Consider the following 27,813-nt stretch of genomic DNA (forward strand, 5'->3'; position numbering starts at 1 on the left):
GCTGGTCAATAAATATGACAGACGGGTTTGTAAAACACCTTTTAGTGAAACGGTGGAGGCACAGGCACATATCGCCAGCATACGGTGTGATTGATGCCAGAGGTCGTTTCAGGAAACAGCAGCAGAACACCAGGCGAATGTCGTGACAGATATGATCTGCAATAAATACACACTTAAGTCTACATCATTAATGGTCTGCTTTGGCTTTACTTATTAACTCATAATAGTCACAATCCAAGCAGATCTTCATAGCAGTGGTCCCAAAACCCGGTACCGATCTGTGGACTAATTGGTGCTGGGCAGCGCACCAATTAAAAATAATTAAATATTTACGTTTTATGTATTATTTGAGTCTGGAGGATCTTTTATTTTGAAACTCCTACAATATCTTGCGCGCCAACATTGAGCCACAAGCAGCAAAATGAGTCAGAAACAGATTTTAAGTTTGTCTGAAGGTTAAAGGCCCAGAGAGGCAGGAGGATGGATTTATCCCGGTGGGTTGATTCCCACAGTCCAAGCTGCTCTGCATGATCAGGTGACCGGATGCTGATGAGGCGATGAAGCGTCAGACTGCGTCACCATGGAGACCAGGTGTCTCTCGTCTCCAGAAGGAGAAACAGCTCAGGGTCCATCAGTCGATATCCTGAGTTAAAACTTTCACCAAAGTAAAATGTCGTTTTTGTGGCGCAGCTGCATCTTATTTTGAAGGGATAGGTAACCGTTACTATAGCAACCAGAGTCAGAGAGCGTGAGGTCAGGGGTCAAGAGGAGAGCAGATGTGAGTTTTAGGTCTGGTTGGTTTAAGGATCGTTGGCCGATCTGTGACCTCAGAGCCAATAAAAGTCCAATAGGTTCGGTCGGTTTGTGGGTCCAGGAGCAACACGGAACCAGAACCGGTTCCAGAAGAAGATCCAGTAAAACCCAACATCCCACAGTGAATTCAGAATAATCAAAGACGTTGACCATGTAGGAGCAGCAGTGATAGTTTGTGGATCATTTTAAACGATAAAAGATGAAACAAAGAAATTTTCACCAAACTTGATATTTTGGTCATCATTTATAAATACTAAATCAGCTCTTATGAACAGTTACTCGGTCCTTAATTCTTTTTCACTCGAGTAATTTTTGAATAACGTCTTTCACTCACCTGGATAAAAATGCATTAGTTTAGTGCAACCACTGGTGGATCCCCGTCTATTCGTGGATTTTTCTGTGAAACGTGACTCCTAATTACTGGTGAAAAAAATCGCCTATTCGGACAACAAGTCTACAAAACTGAAAAGAAAATGTGCTCGGGAAGCTGAAACGCGAAATACTAGCTGACACGCCATTGGCTGGCGGTAGATAAACCATCCAATCCAGGAGAGCCATTTATGTTCGTTGGCTCTGATTGGCTGAACCTGTAAGAGTGGCGTAAACAAGCTAACTATGGACGTTAGCTAAGCTTCTGCTAGACTGTTTCCGCTGTGTATTAACACATACGGCTATAGTGGGGGTTTAACTATTAAAATACGCAGTTATAAGCATTTTTAGAGGAAGTCTCAAACATTTCCATGTATGTCGCTGTTTTAATGTACTGAGATTTATTGTGGCGCCATTTTCGGATCTTCTCTTTAGCTCCTGTCTTGCTAACAATCAGGACCTGTTTAAACCAGCCACTGAAGAACAAACCACCAAGAGAAAGAGCGACAATAAACCTTTAAAACAATTTATTTAGATTTACAGATGATCCAGTTTCATTAGGGTTGACCACAGATCCTTCATTAGAAAAACAAGCAGTGCCTCCCTGTTGTGGCTTCACAGTGAGCTCTGAGGTTTACAGGAGACATGCTGAAGCAGCTGCAAAACAAAAGGACAGAAGGATGAGAAGAAGCCGCATGATGTTGCTCTTCATTTCTCCCCCAGCCAGGAAACAACCGGGCTGTTCATGGTGGCTCTGGTTGAGCAGCTCAGAGGAAACCTTCTCATCAATCTCCTGCTTCACACCTGAATCCAAAAGCAACATTCAGTTTTCACATCTTTTCTCAAAACTATTTAAATTCATCATCTTTAGAAGTTATGAGCTTTTCAGGACAAAGTAGAAACGAGCAAAATAAATAACAAAACATTCAATTAAAAGCTCATCATCCAGATAAAAGTCAGGGTTCTGGTGACGGCATGTCTAAGCAGGAAGACTACAGATTAAAATCCCATCCTGTTTCCACTTCAACAGGAAAATAAAAACTTTTACTGAAACAAAACCCAATATAAATGAGGCACACAGTCGGAGAATCTTTCAGTTTTTCTCCCATGTGAGCTTTCTGTCTGCAGAGACCAGCTTTGATTCCAACCCAGCAGCCGATTTTTCCCTTTTCAAAGTGACACCAGACACAGAACAGGGTCAAAGTTCATCAGCAGCACCTCAGGAGGGGCTCAGTCAGCACCTGAACAGGCTGCTCTCCAGTGTGCGACAGGATTTCAGAATAAAAGCCCACTCTGACCGTCCGGTGGGTCAACAACACAGAAAACACACAGACATGCAGCAGAACCTCTGGCCCGGTCCAATCCGGCCCAGCAGTCCTCATGCGGGGATCTGGACCGGCTTTGGGTCGGTAGCTCTGGTTTGGTGGCAGTGTTTGGTTGTGGCGTGAGAGCGGTCAGCGGCGCGTCGCTGAAGCAGGAAATGATGCGTCCATCAGTAAATCGTCTCACAGTGAGTACTCGGCGGCCCAGAACTCATCAGAACCCGGTTCTGGCTGGACCCGGCATTATAGCAGCTCCTCGCGGGGCTTCTTGGCCCTCGGGGGCCCCTGGCCGTTGTTCAGGGAGCCGTTCTGGGGCCGCAGCAGGTGGCCGCGCTCCTGGCCCTCATCGCTGACCAGGTCCGAGTCCGAGTGCATGAGGGCCGAGGAGGCGGGGTCGGGGGTCAGCTTCAGGCGCGCTGCGGAGGCGCACAGGGGTCAGAGGTCAGAGCATGCATTCTGTAGGACTGCACATAACGATTAATATAGCAAACGATTAATCTTCTGATTAATCAGATGAAAAAGGATCAATTTCTGCACGGTGCTTTTTATGACCGAGTGTTAGAGCCAGGCTTAGAAAAAAATGAATTATGAGAATAAAATCATAATTTACCAGAATAAAGTCATCACATTAGAATAAATTATTTAAACTCCAACACAAAGAATAAAAATAAAAATGAGGAATGTTGAACATCTTGTTTTTGGTTTTACAGATTTCATTTTTTAAAACATCAGCATCAAATTATGAGCAGCAGGAATTTGAAACAACTGAGAAACAATTTATTCTGAAGAAATAATCAGACTGAGCTCTCATTAAAATAACTATCTGGTTATTTTGCAACTTCATTCTATAATGAAGTAATATGACTTTATTCTTGTCATTGAAATAGAAATATCTTTCTCTAGTATTTTACACAATTTTAGAAATACAAAAACCCAAATAAACAAATAAATACACTTTTAATTCATTCCTTTAGTGATCGATTGTGTAAAAGTGTGTGTGTCTCTGTGTGTGTGTGTGTCTGTGTGTGTGTCTGTGTGTGTGTCTCTCTGTGTGTGTCTCTGTGTGTGTGTGTCTGTGTGTGTCTCTCTGTGTGTCTCTGTGTGTGTGTCTGTGTGTGTGTGTGTCTGTGTGTGTCTGTGTGTCTCTGTGTGTGTGTGTGTCTGTGTGTGTCTCTCTGTGTGTCTCTGTGTGTGTCTCTCTGTGTGTGTCTCTGTGTGTGTGTGTGTCTTTGTGTGTGTGTCTGTGTGTGTCTGTGTGTGTGTCTGTGTGTGTCTGTGTGTGTCTGTGTGTGTGTGTCTGTGTGTGTCTGTGTGTGTCTGTGTGTGTGTGTCTGTGTGTGTCTGTGTGTGTGTCTGTGTGTGTCTCTGTGTGTGTGTCTGTGTGTGTGTCTGTGTGTGTGTCTGTGTGTGTCTCTGTGTGTGTGTCTGTGTGTGTGTGTCTCTGTGTGTGTGTGTGTGTGTGTGTGTCTGTGTGTGTGTGTGTGTGTGTGTGTGTGTGTGTCTGTGTGTGTGTGTCTCTGTGTGTGTGTCTGTGTGTGTGTGTGTGTGTGTGTGTGTGTGTGTGTGTGTGTGTGTGTGTGTGTGTGTGTGTGCGTGCTGGTCCTACTGGTTCTGGGCAGCTGCAGCTCCATCACTTCCTGCTCTTCACCTTCCAAAATTTTATATCGACTTTTACTGCGGCGAACTTTACTCCTTCGTCTACCAAGAGACAAATCATCATCATCATCATCATCGTCTTCATCAGCTGGTGGCCAATCAGCAACCACCTGGATCTGAACTCACCTGTTACAGCAACACACCAGAGACCAGATCAGTGTAGCCATGGCAACTACAATCAGGAAGGATGTTATGGTCACGTACAGAACGCTCCACTCTGGAAGGAAAACACGTTAAAGACAGGATCCTCCTCCTCCTCCTTCCTCCTCCTCCTTTCGCTCTTCCTCCTCCCTCCTCCTTTGTCCTCCTTTCCCTCCTCCTCTTCCTCCTCCTCCTCCTCCTCCTCCCTCCTCCTCCTCCTCCTTTCGCTCTTCCTCCTCCCTCCTCCTTTGTCCTCCTTTCCCTCCTCCTCCTCCTCCTCCTCCTCCTCCTCCTCCCTCCTCCTCCTCCTCCTTTCGCTCTTCCTCCTCCCTCCTCCTTTGTCCTCCTTTCCCTCCTCCTCCTCCTCCTCCTCCTCCCTCCTCCTCCTCCTCCTCCTCCTCCTCTTCCTCCTCCTCCCTCCTCCTCCTCCTCCTCCTCCTCCTCCTCGTCTTACCACAGTTGCTCTCTGCGTCTCCCAGCTGGGCCCTCAGGAAGTTCTCCATCCAGAACGGCTGGCAGATGCACTTCCTGGTGAACGAGTCGCACTCTCCGTGTCCGGAGCAGTTCAGCTGACACACTGAGGAAGAGGAGGAAGGTGAGGAAGAGTCTCAGCACCAGACCAGCCTTGCGGCTCCCCCTGCTGGTCCCGGTCGGCGCTGCGACTCACCGACTGTGTCTACGCGCTGAGCCTTGAAGATCAGGAAGTCGTTCTGTTTGCGCAGTTTGCTGCGCAGATTGAGCGTGACGCTGCGTCCGGACAGCGGGGGGCGCCCCGGACCGCCTGACACCAGGAACACCAGCCGGGTGCTGAGGAAGAGGAGGACGACTCAGCTTCATCACAGACAAACGGCCGGAGGCCGACGGGAGGGGGTCGCGGCCAACCTGTGCTCGCCAAAGGCGCCGATCTCCCTGACGATGATGTCACCGTCCAGGACGCCGAGCAGGACGCCGACCTGACGCAGCAGCAGGTCCCGCTGCCGCTGGGACACCTGGGATACGGAGACCTCCAGGACCAGCTCCACCAGGTCCCGCTGCCACGGGTCTGACAGGGACAGGGGTCAACGAGAGGTCAGGAGAAGGTCACAGGAAGGAATCGGATCAGAGGCTTGTCAGGAAGGTCTGACTTTAATTGATTAATTAAATAAGTCATTTCCGGGAAGTCTGGACTTTCCGTACTTCATAGTGATGTCATCACGCCATGGCCGCCAAATTGTTTTACAGCTTCTGTTTATACGGATTTTATTTAATCTATGATGGAATATTAAAGCCAGGCTGGGATGTTTTATTTTTAAATCAGAAATTTATGAAAATGACATGAAATACAATAAAAAGTTAAAATCAGAATCAGAATTCCTTTAAATGAAGAAAGTTGAGCGTCTCGTTAAGTTTTACTTTGTAGAAAAGTTTTCACCTTTTAACAAATTAGTTTGAATCATAAAAATATTTACATGAACTGAGCTGCTCACAGCAGAATTTTAACTTTTCTTAAACTTTTTCTCGTTTTAAATTGCATATTTATTTATTACTTTACTCTCTTTATTAAACTGCAGGCCGCCTCAGAGAACCAACAATTGAAATAAAAATATTTACTGCAACTGGATCTGTTGTTTTATTTTATGGTTCTGATTGGTCCTGATCGGGTCTCCTACCGGGTCGGACCTCCACGGTTCCCTGGTCTGAGCTGCTCTGTCCTTTGCTGTCGGTCACCTGCAGCGTGAAGCTGTACTTCCCCTCCACCAGGTTCCCCAGAAACAGCACCGCCTGGTGGTCGGAGTTGTTCAGGACGTCCTGGAAAACAAAACCACCAGCATGAGGAACCGGAACCAGAATCTGGACCAGGCAATGTGGTGCCGAACATCTCACCCCCGCCGCTGGGCTGCTGTCGTCTCGGCTCCACAGGAAGTTCAGGCCGCCTTTATCGTCTGAGGAGCGCGACCCGTCCAGGGCGGCGGTTCTGATCGGCAGGGAGACGGGCGAGCTGGACAGAACCCGGGCCACAGGAGGCTGGTCCTTTTCTGGAGGGACAACAGGGACAGACACTCACTACAGGCCTCCTGATTGGCTGTGAGACGCTACAGGCCTCCCGATTGGCTGTGAGGCGCTACAGGCCTCCTGATTGGTTGTGAGACGCTACAGGCCTCCTGATTGGCTGTGAGACGCTACAGGCCTCCTGATTGGCTGTGAGACGCTACAGGCCTCCTGATTGGCTGTGAGACGCTACAGGCCTCCTGATTGGCTGTGAGACGCTACAGGCCTCCCGATTGGCTGTGAGGCGCTACAGGCCTCCCGATTGGCTGTGAGGCGCTACAGGCCTCCTGATTGGTTGTGAGACGCTACAGGCCTCCTGATTGGTTGTGAGACGCTACAGGCCTCCTGATTGGCTGTGAGACGCTACAGGCCTCCCGATTGGCTGTGAGACGCTACAGGCCTCCTGATTGGCTGTGAGACGCTACAGGCCTCCTGATTGGTTGTGAGACGCTACAGGCCTCCTGATTGGTTGTGAGACGCTACAGGCCTCCTGATTGGCTGTGAGACGCTACAAGCCTCCCGATTGGCTGTGAGACGCTACAGGCCTCCTGATTGGCTGTGAGACGCTACAGGCCTCCCGATTGGCTGTGAGACGCTACAGGCCTCGCGACTGGCTGTGAGACGCGGTCCAGAAAGGCCCTCTGACCTTCTCTGACGATGACCTTCACCGTGTCGCTGCTCTCCAGCTTCCTGTCGTCCGCCACCGTCAGCGTAAAATGGTACTCCCCGACCTCCAGGCCTGTTACCGTGGCAACAGCTTTGTCTGCGTTGTTGATCTTCACGCCGTCCGGACCGCTGTAGGAGCAGACAGTTTTTAAATCAGGCCGAGTCCAGTTTTACCTCCAGAACCAGAACCAACCTGGTCTTGGTCCAGTGGAAGGAGGCGATCTTCTGGTCGTCGCTGCTCTTTGTGCCGTCCAGCGTGGTTTCATCCACCGGCAGCGTCAGCTCCTTCTCCGGCCCAGCGTCCGCCACCGGAGGCTGGTTGTTCTCTGCAGCAGAACCAGCAGAACCATTAGACAGACTCCAGACCGGTCTGGATCTCGACACCGGTTTTCGGTCTCGGCCGCTGATGACTCGGGATTTTCAAGACCACAACTGTGGAAATATCACTAAACTTACAGCATCCTGTCTAGTTTATTTGTTAATATGTTTGTTTTCACTGGATGCAAAACGCAGCGATTAGAATCCAACCAATGACCAGTGTTTCTGTTACCCCCCCTTACGGCGCCCCCTTACGGCGCCCTTTATATAGGTTGATATATTTATGTATCAATCTATATAAATGTTATATAGATTGATATTTATTTAAATTGCAAATAAGTAAAACACAAGAACGACGGAGCAGCAAATTGCTCTTTGATTTTATTTTTGATTTTATAATGCCACTTTGACATTGTAGCTCAAAGCGGCAGCTCTAATGTCGGCCATGACGGTAGACATTACAGCGAGGTGCTGCTGCCTGGTTTCAGACAGACGGTTACTTCTTGTTGCTCTTTGGTCAATATTTATAGTTGGGCGTTGTTTACCGTCGGGGCGTTGCCTCACTTGCTCTGTTTAACTGTTTACAGGTGATTTATTTCAGCTCTAAGTATTTAATATCTTGGTGTTGTGGAGGTTCCTCCATCTTCTCAGTTTAAGTGTTCTTTTCTTTAGTGTTAGTATTTAGTTAATGTTTTATATTGATAATATTTATGTAGCGTCCAAAATCCTTTACTTTAGGGCTACTAGTGGTTGCCTCTGGGTGTAGTTCGTTTTTACGTGTGTTCAGATAAAGTGTCAGAATACTGATCTTCTATAGTATGAAAGTCTTTTATTATACTTTCCATTTACATACATAAAAGTTCGTTTCTAACCCTCAAACCGAACACATTAAAAAACTGTGTCCGCTTCCCAATGGTCAACACCTGAACACCATTACAATCGACCTTAAATAACCCATCCCCCTCACACTCAGAAAACAAAACAATACGCCCTCTGGTGGTGACAACAATTGGCTCCTACACGCCAGCCCCTAATTGCGTGTGGCAGAAGACATAGCAATTATCAACTTAAAATAAAGGAGCCAAAAATACACCATTTCTCTATACAAATATACATAAGAGTTCAATCAAGTTATACATTCATTATTTCTACCAGTTTCTCAGTTTGTAGCTTCACATAATAGACAAATTTTTGTTACAGGTCTTTCAATAACGCTTGTTTTTTTTTCAGTTGAACAACTCGTACAAGACCCTTTTTATCAGGAAATGTTTTAATAACTTTCCCTAATAACCAAGACCCTCGAGGGGTTGTGGAGTCCATGACTACCACCACATCTCCAGGAATGAAGCACCTTTTTTTCTTTATCCATTTTTTGTCGTTCTTGTAATAAGGGTAGATATTCCTGAATCCACCGTTTCCAAAAGAGATCTGAAATATATTGGATTTGTTTCCACCTCCTTTTAGCATAGAGATCCCTTTTGTCAAAATGTCCTGGCGGAAAGGCTGGTTTACCCTTCATGAGCAGCAAGTGGTTGGGTGTTAAAGCCTCAAGATCATTGGGATCCTCTGATAACTCGGTGATGGGACGATCGTTCAGTATTGCCTCAGCCTCACAAAGTACTGTGTGGAATCCTTCATCGTCTATTGTTTGTTGTGGAAGCACTGAGTACAAAACCTTTTTGATCATTCGAATGAGGCGCTCCCAAACCCCACCACAATGTGGTCCAGACGGTGGGTTAAAACTCCATTTAATCCCCTTGTGTGCCATGGCCTTAATTATAGAGAGGCTTCTCGAGCTAGCTCTCTTTCTGCTCCTATGAAATTGTGCCATTATCCGATCTCCTTGTCTTCGAGATATAAAACGCGCAGCGCAGTATACACATGAGTCTGTGTCTAAGGAGTACGCCACTTCAAGGTGTACGGCCCTGCTTGTCATACAGGTGAACAACACTCCATAGCGTTTTACGATGCTGCGTCCTCTTTTCACATCAACAGGTCCAAAATAATTTACACCAACATTTGTGAATGGTGGTAGATCAGGGACCACCCTTTCCTCTGGCAAGTCTGCCATTTGTTGTTGACTGGTTTGTCCTCCATACAGTCTGCAGACAGCACATGTCGCTATGACCCTTTTCACAGCTGAAACTCCATTTGTTATCCAAAATTTTCTTCTTACGACTGAGAGAACATGATTTCTACCTCCATGACCAAGTTGTAAGTGAAAATGTCGGAGGATAAGATAGGAGATGTGCTGGTCCTTTGCCAGAATGAGAGGATGCTTAATATTCTCTGGGATAGCTGCTTTACTCAGCCTGCCTCCAACACGCAGAAGCCCGTCTTGCAGCACAGGGTTTAGTTTATAAATTGGGCTACTTCTGGGTATTTCTGAGTTGCGGGATGTTAATGCAGCAATCTCATCAGGGAATCTTTCCTTTTGACAAAAGGAAACTACGGATGCCTCAGCCTGTGTGAGATCTTCTAGAGACACACTTTGATTTCCCAGTGAGTTTTTGAAAGCTTGCATTTCTTTTGTCAACTCCAATGTTGATGCTTCAGACGTGCTAGAATTGGCCAGTTGCAATTCTCTTCTTCTTTTACTACTTTTCAACAGAACTCCCTTTAGCTTAATGAACCAAGCCACTGCAGATTTCAATTTTTGCCAGTTTGAGAAAAACGCTATTAGCTGAGAAGTTGCATTTGAATTGATGACTGTCGCATTGATCAAGGGAGTTTTTTAGTTCTGGGTCGACAGCAGTTTACTGAAGTCCACTGGAGACTTGGGCATTTATCTTCAGGTTTTCCACAAGAATGTAGGACTTTCCGTCCACTTTTGGTGCAAAAGGCTGTCAACCTTAAACCCACGGGAAGCAACATCGGCAGGATTTAAAGATGAAGATATGTGTCTCCATTGTTCCACATTTGTATTATCCCTAATGGTTGTTACCCTGTTAGCAACAAAGGTTTGAAACCTTCTGTCTTCGTTTTTTATATATTTTAGAACTGATGTGCTGTCAGTCCAAAAGCAAGCCTTCTCCAACGGCAGCTGAAGCTCTGATTGAAGCATATTATTCAATCTGACAGCCATTACGGCAGCTGTGAGCTCTAAACGTGGAATAGTCACAGGTTTGAGTGGAGCTACTCTGGCCTTGCCAAACAAGAATGATACATGCACCCTCTTATTGTTATTCTGCATTCTAACATATGTAACTGTGCCATACCCACTTTCACTAGCGTCAGAAAAGTGGTGTAACTGAGCATTGACCACTTCTCCAAACCCCTCGGCTTGATGCATCTGCTAACCCAGAAGTCAGTCAATCCCTCTAGGTCAGTAAGCCACTGGTTCCACTGTTTTTGAAAGGTATGGGCTCATCCCAGCCCAGCTTTGCCCTGCATAACTCTTGTAACAGCAGTTTGGCAGGAAGTATGAGAGGTGCTAGGAATCCTAGCGGGTCATAAATAGAGCTGATTATTGACAATATTCCTCTTTTAGTGGAAGGCTTTTCTTTGATTTTCACTTTAAACTTGAAACGATCTGTCTCTGTGCACCATAGTAGACCTAGTGCTCTGTCTACCGGCAACTCATCACTGTCCAGATTCAACTCGCAAAGAGTTTGGGATCGCAGCTCTCCTGGGATACATTGCAGCACTTCTCGGCTGTTGCTAACCCATTGTGTTAGCGTAAACCCTCCTCTGCTACAAATGGCTATAAGATCTTTGGCCATAGCACCTGCACTTTCCTCAGATGGCAGACTTTTTAAGAGGTCATCCATGTAAAAGTTTTTGTTGACTGTTTGTACAACATCTGCTGAGAAGTTTGACTGATTATCCTCAGCAGTCTTTCTGAGAGCATAGCAAGCACAGCTGGGTGAGGAGACTGCACCAAATAAGTGAACAGTCATACGGTATTCCACAAGATCTTGCTCTAAATTACCTTGGGGCCACCATACGAAGCGTAGAAAGTCCACGTGCTCATCAGACACCTTAACCTGGTGGAACATGGATTTTATGTCTGCCATTAACACCACATAGTCCTGCCGAAACCTCACTAAAACCCCCACCAATGAGCTAGTTAGGTTAGGGCCCTGTAAAAGCTGACTGTTAAGAGATCCCTTGATACTCTGCTCCACAATCAAATACCACACGCAGCTTCTGTTTTTGTGGATGGTATACACCATGATGCGGTATATACCATACTTTGTCCTTTGCTGTTCTCAGCTGATGCTGTGGAACCCTTTCTGCATGTCCACTATTAATAGTATTAGTCATGAAGTTTGTATACTCTTCATGAAACACTTTGTTTCTTTTAAATCTCCTTTTCAAACCAAGTATGCGCTGCAAAGCGACTGAAATATTGTTTGGCATAAAGAGTTCTTCCCTTTTGAAAGGCAGATTTAGTTTGTAATGTCCATTCTCTAGCTGCGCAGAACCATCCATTATATCCAGGAATTTCTGTTCCTCTCTTGACATTTCCTCTTGTTCTGTGAAGGACTTCTCAATAAAATCATAGTTGTATTGGCTTATCAGAAGCTCTTCAATTTTATCAACTGTAGTTCTGTTGACTTGAACTGAAGGATAGCCATTTTCAAAGTCCTTGCAACCTTCTGAGGAAGCATTCACAACCCATCCTAGGAGGCTTCTAATTGCATAGGGCCCTTCACCCCTACTATTAACCACCTCCCAAGGTTCCATTAGTTTAGATGCATTTGTGCCCACTAGCAGGTCGACCCCAGCATGTATGCGAGGAAGTTTAATGTCCTTCAAGTACGACCATTTTGACAGCTCCTCCTCACTGATGATATTGTCGGTGGAGACTGGCATTTCTTTTTGTGTAAACACTATGGGAAGCTCATAGAAATGATTTCCGTTTATCTCTGAAAGTTCAAACAGCAGGGGGAGCCACTTGTGACACCAAAGTATTGAAAACAGTCTCATCCACCTGCGGTGAAATATGCTTTTCACATGCTGTGCCTACATCTGACTCAACCTTTTTATCCAACAACAGTCCAGAACCTCCTGGAAGTTTCTTTGCAGGTTTGAGCTTAGGTCTAGCGCCCTTTCGAACATATGAATCCATTCCATCAGAGTGCCTAGATGTGATGCTGCCTTTAGTGCTGCCCTCTAGTACCATTAGCTTGGCATTAGCAGCAGCTATTGTAGTGTCCATCTCAAGCTGTTCTTTTCTTTTCTTTAGCAGGTATTCCTGCTCCTCCAGCATATGCTTCTCTTTTAAAGCGGCAGCACATGCCAAAAGTGCAGCCCTTTCTGCTTCTGCTTTTATTTGCTCAGAAAGCGAAGATTTGCTGGTTGTTGTCGATGAACCCCTTTGGCTCCCAGCTTTCCTAAAAGACCTTACTGAAACATTTGAAATGCTGTCATGAGGTTCAATCTGCTCATTGTCCATCATGATCCTGCCACCACTGGGAGTTCTTGATTCAGTTTCATTGTTATTTTTACTTTTACTTTCTTTAATATCATCAGACACACCAGCTAAGCCACCTTGAGCCTCAGCCAACCATTTGTGCGTAGCCGCAATAAAATCATGAACATTCAACATTTTTGCTTGAAACCATATGTCATGTTTGTGCGCTTCATCCACAGGCAGTAATCCTAACAAACCCTGGTGAACCTTTTGTGTTTCTTCAGTCAAACCCAAAAACCTTTTAAATTCTCCCTTAATGTCACTCACACACCTTTTGTCACTTTTCAACACTGTAATAGCTTGTCTTAATTTTGTGAGCTTGCTTAATTTTGCTTTTCTTTCACTTTCTAAGCTACTAATTTTCATCAACAAAGCTTTAGCTGTTAATTTCACTTGTCTCTTTCCAGTCTCCCATTGAGAACTTTCGTCATCATCCACAATGTTACTTTGACCCTCTTGATCCAGAGCGATGTTTTCCTCTTCTGTCATATTTGGCAACAGCTTTAAGTTTATTGGCAAATAGTAGATTAATTGTAGAGCGCTCTCCTTTGTTCTAAGCAGTCTTCAGGCTGCTAACAATGCATTGGATTTAAGCTCGTCTCTTGATGTGCGCACGTAACCATAATGGTCATTCATTGATATCAGCACTGACCCACATACCCCAATGATGCGTTGGCCGATATTGATGATCTCCGTCCCGATGTCCGCTGATACGAATCTCAGTTGCTCCAATAGCTCGATCCCTGCAGCTTTTCCTCTCCAGCTCCGTTCCGGCGTCCCGCTGTCCGCTGCGTCCTGGTCCCGACGTCCGGCGACCCGCTGTCTGCTGCTACGAATCCCAATTGCTCCAATAGCTCGATCCCTGCAGTTCTCCAGCTCCGGTACGGCGTCCGACTCAGCGTTAGTGGAACCCCAGTGCAGAAGGCTCGGTGGAGCTTTCAAACGAACTTTCAAACGAAGATAGTTTTTTACTTAATAATGTAGCGTCCAAAATCCTTTACTTTAGGGCTACTAGTGGTTGCCTCTGGGTGTAGTTCGTTTTTACGTGCGTTCAGATAAAGTGTCAGAATACTGATTTTCTATAGTATGAAAGTCTTTTATTATACTTTCCATTTACATACATAAAAGTTCGTTTCTAACCCTCAAACCGAACACAGTAAAAAACTGTGTCCGCTTCCCAATGGTCAACACCTGAACACCATTACAATCGACCTTAAATAACCCATCCCCCTCACACTCAGAAAACAAAACAATACGCCCTCTGGTGGTGACAACAATTGGCTCCTACAATTTATATTGGTTATATCACTTTTTCTTTGGTGGGTTTTGGTATTAAGTTGTTTTACTAGATTGGGTGCACACATTTTAGTAAACGCTTGGTTTATTTAGAATATTAATTATTTTGTTTTTGGTTGAGTTGAAGGACTGGCTGGGAGGAGTTGATTGTCTCAAACCAGTAATTGGAACCAACCATCAGGCTGCGGGAAGCAGGGAATTTGATGTGGAAGACTCCTCCTCTCGCCCTATTGACATCTTCCTCTCACTCTATTGTTATAATATTTATGGTGTTAGGTTGTTTTGTTTTATAGTTGTGTTAAAGTAAAATGTTGTGATTTGAATTTATTTATGTTTATGTATTGGTTGTTTTGTTTGTTCCCCCACCCCTCCTTGTGTGTGTGTGTGTGTGTGTGTGTAGGCTAGCCTTTGTATATAAATTCCCCTGTGTGTTCATTGAGAAGAGTCAGTTAGTTTTGTTTGAGTTGGTATGCTTTGGTTGATTATTTCTTGGGCCCATTTTTCTTATTTCTTTTTGAAATTTGTTGTAAAAAATCTTTAAACTCTTTGAAAAATTAAATAGTTATTTTTTTTATGCCTTTGTCCTTGAGTTTGCTGGTCGGACCATCACAGTGTTTTTATCTTTCAGATCAACTTGATTAGCAATTTTGATCATATTTCACATTTTATTGTGTCACGTAGCACTAATATTGATCTTGGTCTTAACCAAGATCGAGATCAGCGGTTCTGGTCTCAATACACTCCGGTCTTGGTCTCGCGTCAGATGGGTTTGACTACAACACTGTCATTAGAACCCAGCAGAACCACTAGAACCGGTTTAAAATCTCTCGTTTTTCTTCCTTTGACCAAACGTTTAAGAACTGAAGAGTGAATCCTTTCTGCTGTGTTTGCAGGTAGACCGACCAACAGGAAGGTTCTGAATCCATGAAATATACTGAGGCGGTTCTGACCCGGTTGCACGATGACGGTGACCTTAGATGTGCCCTGCTGTCCAATGGAGTCCGTCACCATCAGCTGGAAGGTGTAGTCTCCCTCCTGCATGGCCGACAGCTGCAGGATTGGCGTCCGGACGCCCTGGAAACCACGGGACATGGTGACGCCGGCGCACCGGGACCAACCCAGACCGACCCGGCGGCGCTGCTGAACCTCACCTGCATCTCCACCACCTTGTCCTTGCTCTCCGGGCTCAGCGACCATTCGTAGCTCACGATGTCGTGGTCGTCCGTGCTCTGGTTGCCGTATAGCGTGATGGAGTTCCTCGGCAGCTGGATGGCCTGGAGAGAGATCCGCAGTCTGTTGGGATTGGTACCACCTACGGCGCACTGTTGGGGCCAAAATTAAGCCCAGTAGAGGCTGCTGCCTTGTTCCAAAAGACTTTATCTAAAGCTAGCTACTGATCTGATTAATGAAGACTAGCTAATGTTAGCTTGGAGAGGCTAACAACTACCATAGCTGGATTGGCAATCCACTGAGTTGCCTTTTTCTCTGCTATCCATTAGCATACATAGGCTAGTGTTAACATTAGACAGGTTGGGGTTTAAACTGGATGGGCTAGTGCTAAGCCAGGGGTGTCAAACTCCAGTCCTCCAGAGCCACTGTCCTGCAACTTTTAGATGTGCATCTGCTGCATCACACCTGAGTAGAACAACGAACAAGTTTATTGACGGCTAACAATGGCCTTGGATAGGCTAAAATCTAGCATGCCTTGGCTGGTCGTTCTTTCAATTAACAATTGTTTAAGGTGCAGTTCCACCTAATATTTGAACTTTCACAAATTAAATAGTGAGTTCACAAATTACCAACTAGGTTTTAAATATTCTGATTTTAATGTTAAATAATGTCGTCCATGTTTGCAGCATCTGAGCACTGAAGTTTTCAACCAAGAGCTAATTAAAGGGCAGTATGATATTAGGTGCTTTAGCCATTTAGCCAGCACGTTTACGCCTAGCATCACTTTGGATTACAGTAAACAAAAATACAATCCATCTGGACCATGGTGTCTACTGGTACTTTATGCTAACCAGTTATCTTGATTATTTTTTCTACATCAGCCTAGGCATGCTAGTTGTTAGCCTATCCAATGCTAACACAAGCTTAGCTAGTGTTGATGGTATTTTTTAAAATGTATTATTATTAATGTTAGCCTATCCATTGGTAATGCTAACTGGACTAATGGCAACACCAGCATATCTAATGCTAATGCTAACCTATCCATTATAATGGACAGCAGAGGAAGTAGGATGACCAGCCTCACCATGCTAGTCATTAGCCTCTCCAAAGTTAACGCTAGCTGATCATTAATCAGCTCAGTAGCTAGCGTCAAATAATTTTGGCACTGTTGGCGCGCCGTACAGTTTAGAACCAACAGGAAGGAGGTTTCTTACTTGGTTTGGGCCGGCGTTGGCTACAGGCTTGTAGTCCATGGCTTTCTTGACAGACAGCATGGCCTGGGTCGAGTCCGTGGCGCCGTCCGAGTCCGTGACGGTCAGACTGGAGGAGGAGGGAAACTCATTCAGTAAAAAGTTCTGGCTGACAGCTTCGACCTCCCTGGACCCGGTCTGCGTTTGGACCAGAACCTCAGCAGAACCGGCCGGGTTCCTCCACCCCCACCTGAACGTGTAGTTCCCAGGAACCAGGTTGGTGAGGGTCAGGATGGGCGTGTTGGCCGAGACCTTCTCCTCCCTCAAGGGACCTTTGACCTCCTCCCAGTGCCAGGTCACGACCTTGTCGTCGTCGGTGCTCTCTGCGCAGAGGAAGAGGAGGAGGAAGGTTTGGGTCAGCGCCATGGCGGCCGGTGGCGTTTGAGTCGAGTGAAAGCCACTCACGGCTGCCGTCGATCACCGTGGAGCTGGTCGGCAGGGAGATCTCCTGGTACTTGGGGGAAACCATGGCAAGCGGGGGTTTGTTTACGCGCGGCTCTGCCAGGTGGAAAACGAGGCATGAAGTGGATCACTGAGCAGAACCAGAACCAGTCAAACACATCACGGGATGCTCATTCACGCGAGCCGATCTGCTCAGTGCGGCCTGGAGCCGTTTGTGGCCCTTTCAATGATTTTGTTCAAGACCAAAGAAAAAAGGTCAAACAAAACAGAAAACAACTGATGACCCAAGAAACTGGAAATGATCCGTTTTCCTTTTCATCAGCCTCATTGCAGTTCTGCACATTTCATAAACATTTACTTTATTGATGAGCAGCTAAGATAGAAAAACTTGAATGAATAAATATAAAATAAATTATGCATCTTTCTGCTGCTCCTCTCTGTCCACCACTATGAAGGTTTTCTGGGTCTCTGCTGATTGGGTTCAGTAACTCAGGAACACACAAGGTTCTGCAGAGCGAGTTGGATCTCCAGAACATTCCTCCATCGCTCCTCGTTTCTTCTGTCGCTGCTCCGAATCGGATCGTTAATAAAACGTATTTAAAATCGGCTCCATTAACCAGCAGGGAACATTCTGGGCCTGAAAAGAACCAGAACCTGAACAGAACCTGCCTCCCATCTCACCTGGTCTGACGGTGACGTTGACGTAGCCCCGCCCACGAGCGCCGTCCCCGTCCATCACCGTCACCTCGAACTCATACAGGCCCACTGTTAGCTGGAGGGGGGAGAGAAGGTCAGACAGGACCAGAACCAGAACCTGAACCGGGTTCAGAACCTGAGCACCTTGCTGAGCTTCAGTGTTTGTCCCTTCTTGCCTTCCATCTCTCCGCTGTAATCCCTGGGATGCGTCTTCAGCCGCCAGTCGAAGGCGTAGCTGCTTCCTGCAGAGAACCAGATGTGGAGCATCATGGAGGGAAGCTCCGCCCCTTTCCATGATGCCCCGCCTCCAGGTGAGATCTTACCTGGTTGGAGGGTCGGGACCACGTAGGCGTTGAGCTCCACCTCGTTCCGCGGCAGCGTCACCTCCACGTTCTCTCCGGCCGAAACCACCAACTCCCTGACTGCCGGAGGAGAGCAGGACCAGTGAGCCGCGCGGTGCGTTCGCTGACACTAGGGAAACGCGCTGTGCGTTCGTTGACCCTCGGGAAACGCACGGTGCGTTCGCTGACACGCGGGAAACGCGCTGTGCGTTCGCTGACCCTCGGGAAACACACGGTGCGTTCGCTGACCCTCGGGAAACACACGATGCGTTCACTGACTCTCGAGAAACGCGCGGTGCATTCGCTGACCCTTGGGAAACGCGCGGTGCATTCGCTGACCCTTGGGAAACACACGATGCGTTCGCTGACACTCGGAAACGCGCGGTGCGTTCGCTGACTCTCGGAAAAGGTTAACGGTGTTTCACAACAAAGACATTTTAAAGTTACGCCAAGAAAACATCACAATATGCTCAACATTCCTCATTTTAACTATTTCTCGTGTTTAAGTTCTCATGAAATTATTTTATCCTCTTCAATTTCCACAAAGTCAAAGTATTTAGTTATTGGCTGCATTTGGTGCTGCAGCCGCTGCAACTCCATCAGCCTGTCGGATGGAGGAGTTTGTTCCGACTGCAGCTGATCGTTTCTGGTTTCCAGATATTTGCTGGGCTCACAGGAACTGATAACTTCCTGTTTGCAGAGCTTCGCAGCGCCGCATTCCAGCTGCCGACACTAAGACGCCTCTGGATCTGAGAAAAGTGCAGCTGACCTCCGGCGGGGGCCAAAGTCCACGCTCCCACCTGCAGGTCATGTGACGCCTCCGCTGCCTCTCACCTGCTGGGGGCGAAGCTACGAGCGGGTCGTTGGAGGACGCCGCGGGATCGACGGTGGCGTTCTGCGGCGGCGGAACGGGAACGCCGTCTGAGCTCCCATCGGCCGGCAGGGTGAGGTTCTGCTGGACGGTCGGCAGCAGACTGGAGCTGCTGGGAGCTGCGGGAGCAACGCGCGGCGTCTCCTGCGCACAGATTCATGAACGAAACGGATCAGAACCGGAATCTGCCGATGGAGCGTGGTTCTGTGGCGGCGGCGCTACCATGGTGCCCAGGCTGCGTCTCCCTGCATGTGGATGATTCCTGCGCCTCATCCTGACCGGACCCTGCAGGAGAGAAAAGACTCAGGAAACGTTTGGGAAACCAGCTTTAGAACCAGTTTTTACCTTTAATCACAAGAAAAAAGTCACAACTGAACATGGATAAAATAGAATAATTTTAGTTTTATGACTTTTGAAAATCTACTGAACTTTCACTTTGGATCCAGATAAGAGTTATAAGAACAAGGAAAAAGTCTTAATGTTATAATTTTATAAACATTTAAATGTTGAGCACCTTGAAGTCATATTTTCATGTTGGTTTAATTAAATATTTTTGCCACATCAGCATCAAATTTGAAACGACTGGATCACAAACTGATATCAGATGTTAAAAACTCCAGAAGCTTTTTTCCATACATTTTTTTTCTGGTAAATTTGCAAACATTACGACTTTATAATCCAACTAATTTCCTCCCAGCGGTAAAACGGGCTTCACCTTGGCCAGCAGCTGCAGCAGCCCCAGCGACTCTTGGTGAGGCTGCGGCAGGACGGAGATGCCGCAGCCGTCCGTCCTGGAGCAGCCCAGCAGCACGCAGCGCCCCCCGACGCTCCACACGGCGCCGCAGCCCGGCCGCGTGCAGCACGTCTCCCAGCAGGTGGCGCCGCCTTGGCCGGACGCCAGCGGGAACCAGCCCAGGCTCAGGGTGCTGCTCCAGTGGATCCCCAGGACGCCGCCGGAGACCCGGCACAGAGCGGCCGCCCGGCCTGGAGGAGGAGTCACAGGGTCAAAGGTCACAATCCATCCCACACGCAGCTAAGAATCCAGACAGGGTCTAACGAAAATAACGCAGTAATGACAGCAGTCAGTGAACGCATCATGTTCCAAACCCAACACATCAGACTCCACATGCAGACAGAACCTGGTCAGAACCGGGTCAGAACCGGGTCAGAACCTGGTCAGAACCGGGTCAGAACCGGGTCAGAACTGCCTGTTTTATTTTGTTTATGTTTCTGTGTTTTTTTTTAACATTCTTTATTTAACAATATTGTGAATCCAACATATATGCATATGCACATTTATACATGGGCTTCCATAATACCACGAGAGAGAGAGAGAAAGAAAGAAACAAAGAAAAAAACAAAGAAAAAAACAGAAAGAAAAATAATAATAAAATAAAATAAAAAATAAAATAAAATAAAAGGGGTCAGCAAACAGTTAAATCCATTTCGGCAATTTATGTACCATACAAAAGGCCTCGTCACGTGACAGGGGGGTGTACATATCCAGTGTATTCCATTAAGAAAGAGAGATATACAAAGGGCGCTGACACATCTTTTTATAACCCATTAACATCTTTATCCATCTGTCCATCCACAGTGGGAAATAGCTGGGGTCCATATACTCAGAAACATGTCCATTTTTACATGAAGTTTTGCTCTTATCTTTTCCATTATATACACATTCTTCAATCTTTCTTTCCATTGTTGAAGGGTGGGAGGTAAGGGCTTTAGCCAGGAAAGAGTTATCATTTTCCTTACCAGTAACAGAATCTGTAATAACTGGGCTTCCTTTTATCTTCTCTTAAGGTCAAACCCAGTATATAATGCAGTGGGTTCAGTGGTAATGTAAACTTAAATATTTCTTTGATTTCTGTCTGAATCCCCTGCCAGAATGGAATCAGCACTGGGCAGTCCCAAAAATGTGAGTGTGATCCCCAATCTGATTTCAGCCCCTCCAGCACACATTTGGCGTTTCTGTCACATCTTGAAATACTGAAAGGTGTTTTGAAGAATGTCATTTTTAATTTCCAGTCAAATTTCTTCCATCCTGGGCTGTGGTGATCTTAAAACCTTGTACACAGATCTCCTCCCACTCCTCATCTTCAATAACAATATTCATTTCTAGTTCCCACTTTTGCTTTATGTCTGTAGAATTGTCCGAGAAATGCATCTGTAAATGTTTATATAAACTAGATACAATCTTCCTCTTATTATGGTCCTCTACACATTTTATCAGGAATATTTCTACGGATGATGTATTTTGTTTCAAGGTAGGCCATTCTTTGTGCGATAAAAGGTAATCCCTTAATTATAGGTACTTATAGAAATCTTTTGAGCATAGTCCATATTTGTTTTGTAACTCCCCAAACGTTTTCAGAGTTTCTCCACTGAATAATTAATTTATTCTTATTAGTCCTTTCTGTGCCCATCTCTGAAACCCCGTATCCAGTTTGTTTGGAAAAAAGTCAATAATCTTGGCTATTTTTATTATGTGGGATATTGTTAAAGTTGCTCCTAATTTCTTCCTCACCAGAGACCAGACTCTATATGTACAGTTAATCCACTCATTTTCAATTTTTAAATCCTTCCAATGTTTTCCCTCCATAAATGGAATGGCTTCAGGAGGTACCAGTGGGCCTGCATTGTTCTCCAGACTGATCCAGTTTGTCTCCTCATCCTGTCCAAGCCACTCGACCGCAACACGAAGTTGTGCTGCCCAGTACAGTTTCAGATTAGGCAGACCAAGGCCACCTTTTTCTCTTGGGCTTACCAATAATTTCTGTCTGATTCTTGGTTTCCTCCTTTGCCAAATAAAGTTATTAATAATTTTATCAAACATGTTAAAAGTGGAGGGAGGTATCCAAATCGGGAGTGCCTGGAATAGGTACATTAATCGTGGGAGCAAATTCATTCTCACTGTTTCTATTCTGCCCAGGAGGGACAGAGGGAGAATCTACCATCTAGCCAAGTCTGATTTTATTTGTGTGATTAATCTGCTATAATTTCCATTAAATAGTTGCGAGGTTTGTGGTGTTATCATCACACCTAAATATTTGAATCCCCTCTTGGACCAGTTAAAGGTGACCTCTTTATCTAAACCAGTAGGCCATTTCCCCACCAACATCATAGCTTCTGACTTGGTTTCGTTAACTTTATAGCCTGAAATTTCTCCAAAATCTTTCAAACAAGTCATAAGCCAAGGTATTGAGCTCAGAGGATTAGAAATATACAAAATAATGTCATCCGCATAAAGCGAAATTTTATGAGTGACTCCACCTGCTGTTATTCCATGAATTCTAGAATCTGTCCGTATTCTTTCTGCCAGGGGCTCGATACTAATGGCAAATAGTAGAGACGAGAGGGGACATCCTTGCCTAGTTCCTCTTTTTAAACCAAATTTCTTTGAGGAGCATCCATTCACCCGTACTTTGGATGTGGGTCCAGAGTATAGCACCCCAATCCATTTGATAAAGTCTCTATGAAATCCCATTTCTGCCAGTGTGTGTTTCAGATACTGCCAGTCCACCCTATCAAATGCCTTCTCAGCATCAAGGCTGAGAAGCATTGAAGGATCCTGCTTTTGTCTTCCTACAGAGATCACATTTAAGGTTCTCCTAATCTTATTTATCCCTAAGCGTCCTGTTATGAACCCTGTTTGGTCTGGTTTAATTATCGTGTGGATGCATTTTTGAATTCGGTTTGCCAGTATCGTAGTTAAGATTTTTAAATCACAGCAGAGCAAACCTATTGGTCTGTAGGACGAGCAATTTATAGGGTCTTTGTTCTCTTGGGGATTATAGATATTATTGCTTCTGACCAAGATTTTGGGGGATCCTTATTTGTGAGGGCGTAATTAAACACTCTTTGTAGTATTGGCATGACCTCTGCTTTGAAGTGCTTATAAAATTCTGCAGGAAATCCGTCAACTCCTGGCGCTTTACTATTCTTTAAATGTTTTATGACCTCCTCAATTTCCTGTTTTGTGATTGGATCTCTCATTGCTTTGGCATCATTTTCAGTTAATTTTGGTAACTTGATTTTACCCAGAACATTCTTAATCTTCTCTGTTTTACAGTCTATTTCCTCTGAATCATAAAGTGTCTCATAGTAAGCTGGGAATGTTTCTGCAATGTCTTTAGGATGGGACACCATTTTCTTTGTAAAAGGATTCATTATCTTCTCCACTGTGCGATCTGCCTGTTTCTTGCGCAACTGAAATGCTAGCAGCCTGCTGGCTCTATTCCCTGATTCATAATACTTTTGATTAGCAAACCGCAAAGCCCCCTCTGCCTTGTGCGTCAACAAGACATCCAGTGTTTGTCTGCATTCACCAAGAAATTTTAAGGTAATTTCATCATTATTCTTCTTATGTTCCCCCTCCAATTGTCATATGCAATTTTCTAACTCAAACTGTTTTTTATTGCGTTCTCTTTTGATTTGGGATGACAAAGACATTAAGGTATAATCACGCTCCTTTGGGTGACTTTGACGCCATATATCAATTAGCCCCATTTCTCCAATCAGACTGGGCAGAATTTTAGCCTTCTGTGGCACTGGTCTCTGGTCACTTGGGTATTTATCAGTTGTGGTTCATCACACAGTTAAAATCCCCTCCAACTAGTATAAATCCATCAGCTTTTGCTGTCAGAAGAGCTGAAATGTCCTTGAAGAACCGAGGATCATCTTCATTGGGCGCATAAACGTTTAGGAGAGACATTCTCATTCCTCTAATTGTACCCACAGCCAAAATGTAGCGTCCTTTTTTGTCTTCATACTTGTTCTCTACAACAAAGCCTAGTGATCTATGACAGGATGGCCACCCCTCTCCGTTTGCCCCCCTCACATGAAGCACTGTAAACCTGCCCTACCCACGCCGTTCTAAGTTTTTTATGTTCTGTCTCATTAAGGTGGGTCTCCTGAAGCATTGCAATTGAACAGTTCAGCCTTTTTAGCTGTGTCAAAATTATATTTCTCTTTATTGGATTGTTTACTCCATTTATATTATATGTAATTACTGTTAGTGTATCCATTTTTGTAGCTTAAGGTTTTTGGAGTTTTCCCTTCCTTATAAACATACCTGTACTTGTACCTAATAACTATAACCAGGGTAACATCCAAAGTCTTGGTTACATAGAATATATTGTTTTCTGAGAGGCACAGAACATTAAAGAAACAAAAAAGTTTTCCTGAACATGGAAAGCAACTGTGAACTTCCAATTCCCCCGTGGTTTTCCCCTGACATGAACACAGACAGAACCAAACAAACAAACTCAGGGGGTCCCCACCGCCGATCTTCTTTGGGCAGAGAGACAAGGCTCTCCGGGTGTTGTGCACAAAGTGCCTGGCCGATGGTCCTCCAAGATGTCCCTGAAGTGTCCTCACACCGCCATGGTTGTAAAGTTTGCATCCTCCGATTTTCCTCCTTCTCCCTTCCCCACGGTTTAGTAGGTTATTTTACAACTGTTATGTTATAGCCTAAATTTATTTATTTACATCAATATTTTATGATAAATGGTACTCCCTTACAAGTCCAAACTAGTTTTTTCTTTTATTCCACAAATATAATCTTCCATATTCTTCATCACAGATTCTTGGCTCTGTTTACTTTCCATCCAGTCTAGACCTGACCTGATGACCTTACTCACGACCAAGGGCTCGCTCCTCTCTGTTGTCTCCATGGATAATGGCTCTGATCTCAGCAGGGTTCAGCTGTTGGCTCTTCCTGTTCTTCCTCTGGGTTGTCCATCCGTCCCGTATCAGCTCCTCTTCCAGTATGTCTCCGTCCTCCAGGGAGGATTCAATGCCGAGATCTTTCAGTGTAGAGTGTGCTGCTGAGAGTGAGGGGAAGAGTTTTGTGCCCCGTTGATGAAGAGTTTCAGCTGAGCTGGATATGGTGACTGGGCTTTAATGTTCTTTTCTCTTAGTTTCTTTATTACCTCTCTGACCTTTTTCCTTTTCTTCTGCAAGTCAGATGAGTAGTCATGGTCGAAATAGATCGTGTGCTCTTGGTACTTTATGTTTCTTTGCTTCCATGCTTGTAATAGCACTTTTTGTTTTACATTAAAGTCCAGAAACCGGGCTATAATGGATCTTGGGGAGCCGCTGCAGCTTTCGGCTTTGTGCCTAATGCTCTGTGGGCTCTTTCTAGTTTAATGACAACTTCTTCCTGAAACTCCAGAGAGGTGTTCAGAAGGTCTGTGATAAAGTTTACCATATCCTCTTTTTCCGCTCCCTCTGGGACGCCATACAGCCTGATGTTATTACGGAGGAGTCTGTTTTCCATATCGTCGCATTTAGCCGTGAGGATAGCTTCTCTTTCGAGCAAGTGTCCCAGTGCCCTGTCCTGCCTTATGCTTCGGTCTTCCGTTGCACTTACTCTGTCCTCCGCCTCAGTCAGTCTTTTGTCCAGGCCCTCCAATCGTGTCTTTAATTCCTCCATGGATGATTCTACCCGGTGTAGAGAGCTCTTCAGGTCCCGGACTGAGTCGATGTTTTCCTGCCGCAGTTTTTGTAATTCTGCTAGCATCACCGTTTCCCCGCTAGCATCTTCTTCAGCTTTCAGCGTTGTAGCTTCAGCTAACGTTAGCTGCTTAGAGCCAGCCGAAACGTCATTCTTTCTACCAGCCTTCATGTCCTTCTTCTCTGTATTTTGACTAGAAGTCCGTCCTCTTGAGCCCTTTCCTTTTAATTTAGTACTCATTTATAAATTTTTATTACTTTGTCGGCTATTTATTGTGGGTCTGGTGGAGCAGCGAAATTATGCGTCCGTGTTCTCCATTGCCTTCCCGGAATTTTTTAATATCTTGTATCTCAGCGGAGAGAAAATTAATTGTAGACTTCAAGTCGTCAATGGATTTTCCAATAGCTGTTCCTTGCTCTTCGATAGCTAGCTTTAGCACCGCTATCACGTTCTCTGCTGTGGCTTGTTCCATTTTACCTTTTTTGGTAGATGGTGTCTTCGTAGGAGTAAGTACAAGATGACCTTTGGTTTTACGTTTTGATGTAGAGGTTGAAGACATTACAGATATACCTATTCCGGAAGGAGCTGAATAAAGTTGCCATCTTGGCCCCCGTTCTGGTTTTAGTCTTGCCTTCGCGGAAGTCCCCCTATGTTTCTGTGTTTTAAATAAAGTTATTGGAAAAACAAAGAGGCTGTGACGAGAGGAAACAGAACTGTTGAATCTTCAAAATAAGAGCATGAACATAAACGTTGATAACGCAAACTTGTTAAAATTGATCAAACGGCCAATTAAATTAGTGCGTCAGGATTTATCTGGAAACACTAATAATGGGAAACAGAAACATTAGCAAAGAAGCAAAAGTGCTAACATGCTAATTAGCTGTTAGCGTCTTAGCAGATGTTTGGCCATCATTGGTTCAGCTTAATGACAAACATTCAGTTCTGTCTCCTAGTGGGACAGATGGACTGAGGACGGCCCAACCGGACCTTTGACTGCTGTTGCCATGGCAACGTGAGGGGGCCACACAAACCCTGAGGTTCATCTGTCCGCCATGTTGGCCGTCCTACCTGTGGGCGGAGCCAGGAGCCACAGGCCGGCCAGAAGCAGCAGGTGAGGCCAGCGCCAAGTGAGCAGGTCGCCGGACATTTTCCACCTGGTACCAGAACCTGCAGGAGGAGCAGAGACAAAAATACCAGAAGAAACATCAGAAAACGGTGAATTAAATGGGACAGAGAGACAGACAGGCAGAGAGACAGACAGACAGACAGAGAGACAGACAGACAGATAGACAGAGAGACAGACAGGCAGGCAAGCAGACAGGCAGGCAGACAGAGAGAGAGACAGAGAGACAGGCAGAGAGACAGACAGAGAGAGAGACAGAGAGACAGGCAGAGAGACAGACAGACAGAGAGAGAGACAGAGAGACAGACAGGCAGACAGAGAGACAGGCAGACAGACAGTTGTTCATTTAACCACAGATAAATAAATATCCAAAATCTTTAAAAACTGACTTGTTTCAATAATAATTAAAAGATGAAATGTTTTGACTGGAGGTAAACTTGCTCCTTTATTCTCCAAATATTACAATTTCTTTCCTGTATTATTACAACTTTATTTTCATATTGTTATGATTTTGTTGTTGTTGCAATTTCATTTCTTTTTCTGGGCCTAAAACTCTGTCATGAAATTTAAATGATTTTTTTCATTGAAAAAACAAAAACATTAAAAGCGTTTAGGGCGCGCGGTGGCGGCGCGGTGGCGGCGCGCCTCACGCTTGGAGGTCGCGGGTTCAACTCCCGGTCCCGCCGACCTTTGCTGCATGTAAATACAAGCTGCAAAAACTCTTAGGAGAAGAAAAAAAAACGTTGAGTGAAAAATATAATGAAGAAATAGATTAATTACAAAAAATAACAATTAAAAGCAAATAAACTATAAATTACAGCACAAAAAATTATACATAAAACATACAATTTAATTTCTAAAAAAAGTTATATTTGAATTTATTTACAAATAAAACAATGATAAAATAGATAAAAGGTGAAATAAATATTTATTTTGTAAATGTTCTCTGGATAATGAGCTGCTCACCTGGTTCTGGTTCTGGTTCTGGTCCCGGGACGGAAGAGCAGATGAAGATGAGGAAGAGGAGTTAGGTTGGCAGTGAGCTGCAGTGAGGCGATGGGTGAAGTCGGGTCGACACCAGAACCCTGACCGTCAGATCCAACATGGCCGCCTTGGGAGGCTGCGGCGCCGCGCTGCGGAGTGACACATCGGATCAGGGGGGAACCAGAACCACCCGGTTCTCACTGCGAGTCCAAACAGCAGAACCAAGCCCGCAGGTTCTGGTCCGGCATCGCCATGGCAAAGAGTAACAACAACGTCACAGTCACTCTAAACCCGAGGGCTCAGTCAGATGAGAAGAAAAAATATTACATTTTAATTTCTGTTTTGTTCGATAAAAGTTGAAATAATTTCTGATTTTCTGATTGGCTTCCAGTCAGATTCATAAAGCTGCGTTTCTCCTCTAGAAACGCAGAAATGGAAAAGTTTTTAAAAAAAATTACATTTGATTTATAGTTTAATCAAATTTGAAA

General features: G+C 45.1%; 1 protein-coding gene across 1 annotated transcript; it reads right to left on the reverse strand.

Moving 5' to 3' along the window:
* Nucleotides 1-1,694: 1,694 nt before the first annotated feature.
* On the reverse strand, nucleotides 1,695-27,417 carry kiaa0319l (KIAA0319-like ortholog). The gene is made up of 23 exons (XM_055054951.1): nucleotides 27,308-27,417; nucleotides 26,287-26,385; nucleotides 19,474-19,742; nucleotides 18,981-19,043; nucleotides 18,722-18,902; nucleotides 17,870-17,968; nucleotides 17,691-17,788; nucleotides 17,532-17,622; nucleotides 16,854-16,946; nucleotides 16,639-16,771; nucleotides 16,413-16,518; nucleotides 15,180-15,302; nucleotides 14,979-15,102; nucleotides 7,189-7,321; nucleotides 6,976-7,124; nucleotides 6,165-6,316; nucleotides 5,951-6,089; nucleotides 5,184-5,343; nucleotides 4,969-5,108; nucleotides 4,756-4,878; nucleotides 4,287-4,377; nucleotides 4,111-4,202; nucleotides 1,695-2,920 (listed from the first exon to the last, which is right to left on the reverse strand). The coding sequence occupies exons 2-23, from the start codon at nucleotides 26,363-26,365 to the stop codon at nucleotides 2,748-2,750; spliced, it is 2,811 nt and encodes a 936-aa protein (XP_054910926.1). The 5' UTR covers nucleotides 26,366-26,385; nucleotides 27,308-27,417; the 3' UTR covers nucleotides 1,695-2,747.
* Nucleotides 27,418-27,813: the final 396 nt, after the last annotated feature.

The sequence above is a fragment of the Poeciliopsis prolifica genome, unplaced genomic scaffold (assembly GCF_027474105.1).
Source record: "Poeciliopsis prolifica strain line A6 unplaced genomic scaffold, Auburn_PproV2 SCAFFOLD041, whole genome shotgun sequence".
Lineage (NCBI taxonomy): Eukaryota > Metazoa > Chordata > Actinopteri > Cyprinodontiformes > Poeciliidae > Poeciliopsis > Poeciliopsis prolifica.

What these genes read in the sequence shown, in the direction of transcription:
- kiaa0319l (XM_055054951.1), bottom strand. Translation starts at nt 26,365, where the DNA reads ATGTCCGGCGACCTGCTCACTTGGCGCTGGCCTCACCTGCTGCTTCTG. An exon ending in AAACACTGAAGCTCAGCAAG is followed by an intron (nt 17,623 to 17,690) that starts GTGCTCAGGTTC and finishes TCCCCCCTCCAG; the next exon opens with CTAACAGTGGGCCTGTATGA. An exon ending in GGCGCCTTTGGCGAGCACAG is followed by an intron (nt 5,109 to 5,183) that starts GTTGGCCGCGAC and finishes CCTCTTCCTCAG; the next exon opens with CACCCGGCTGGTGTTCCTGG.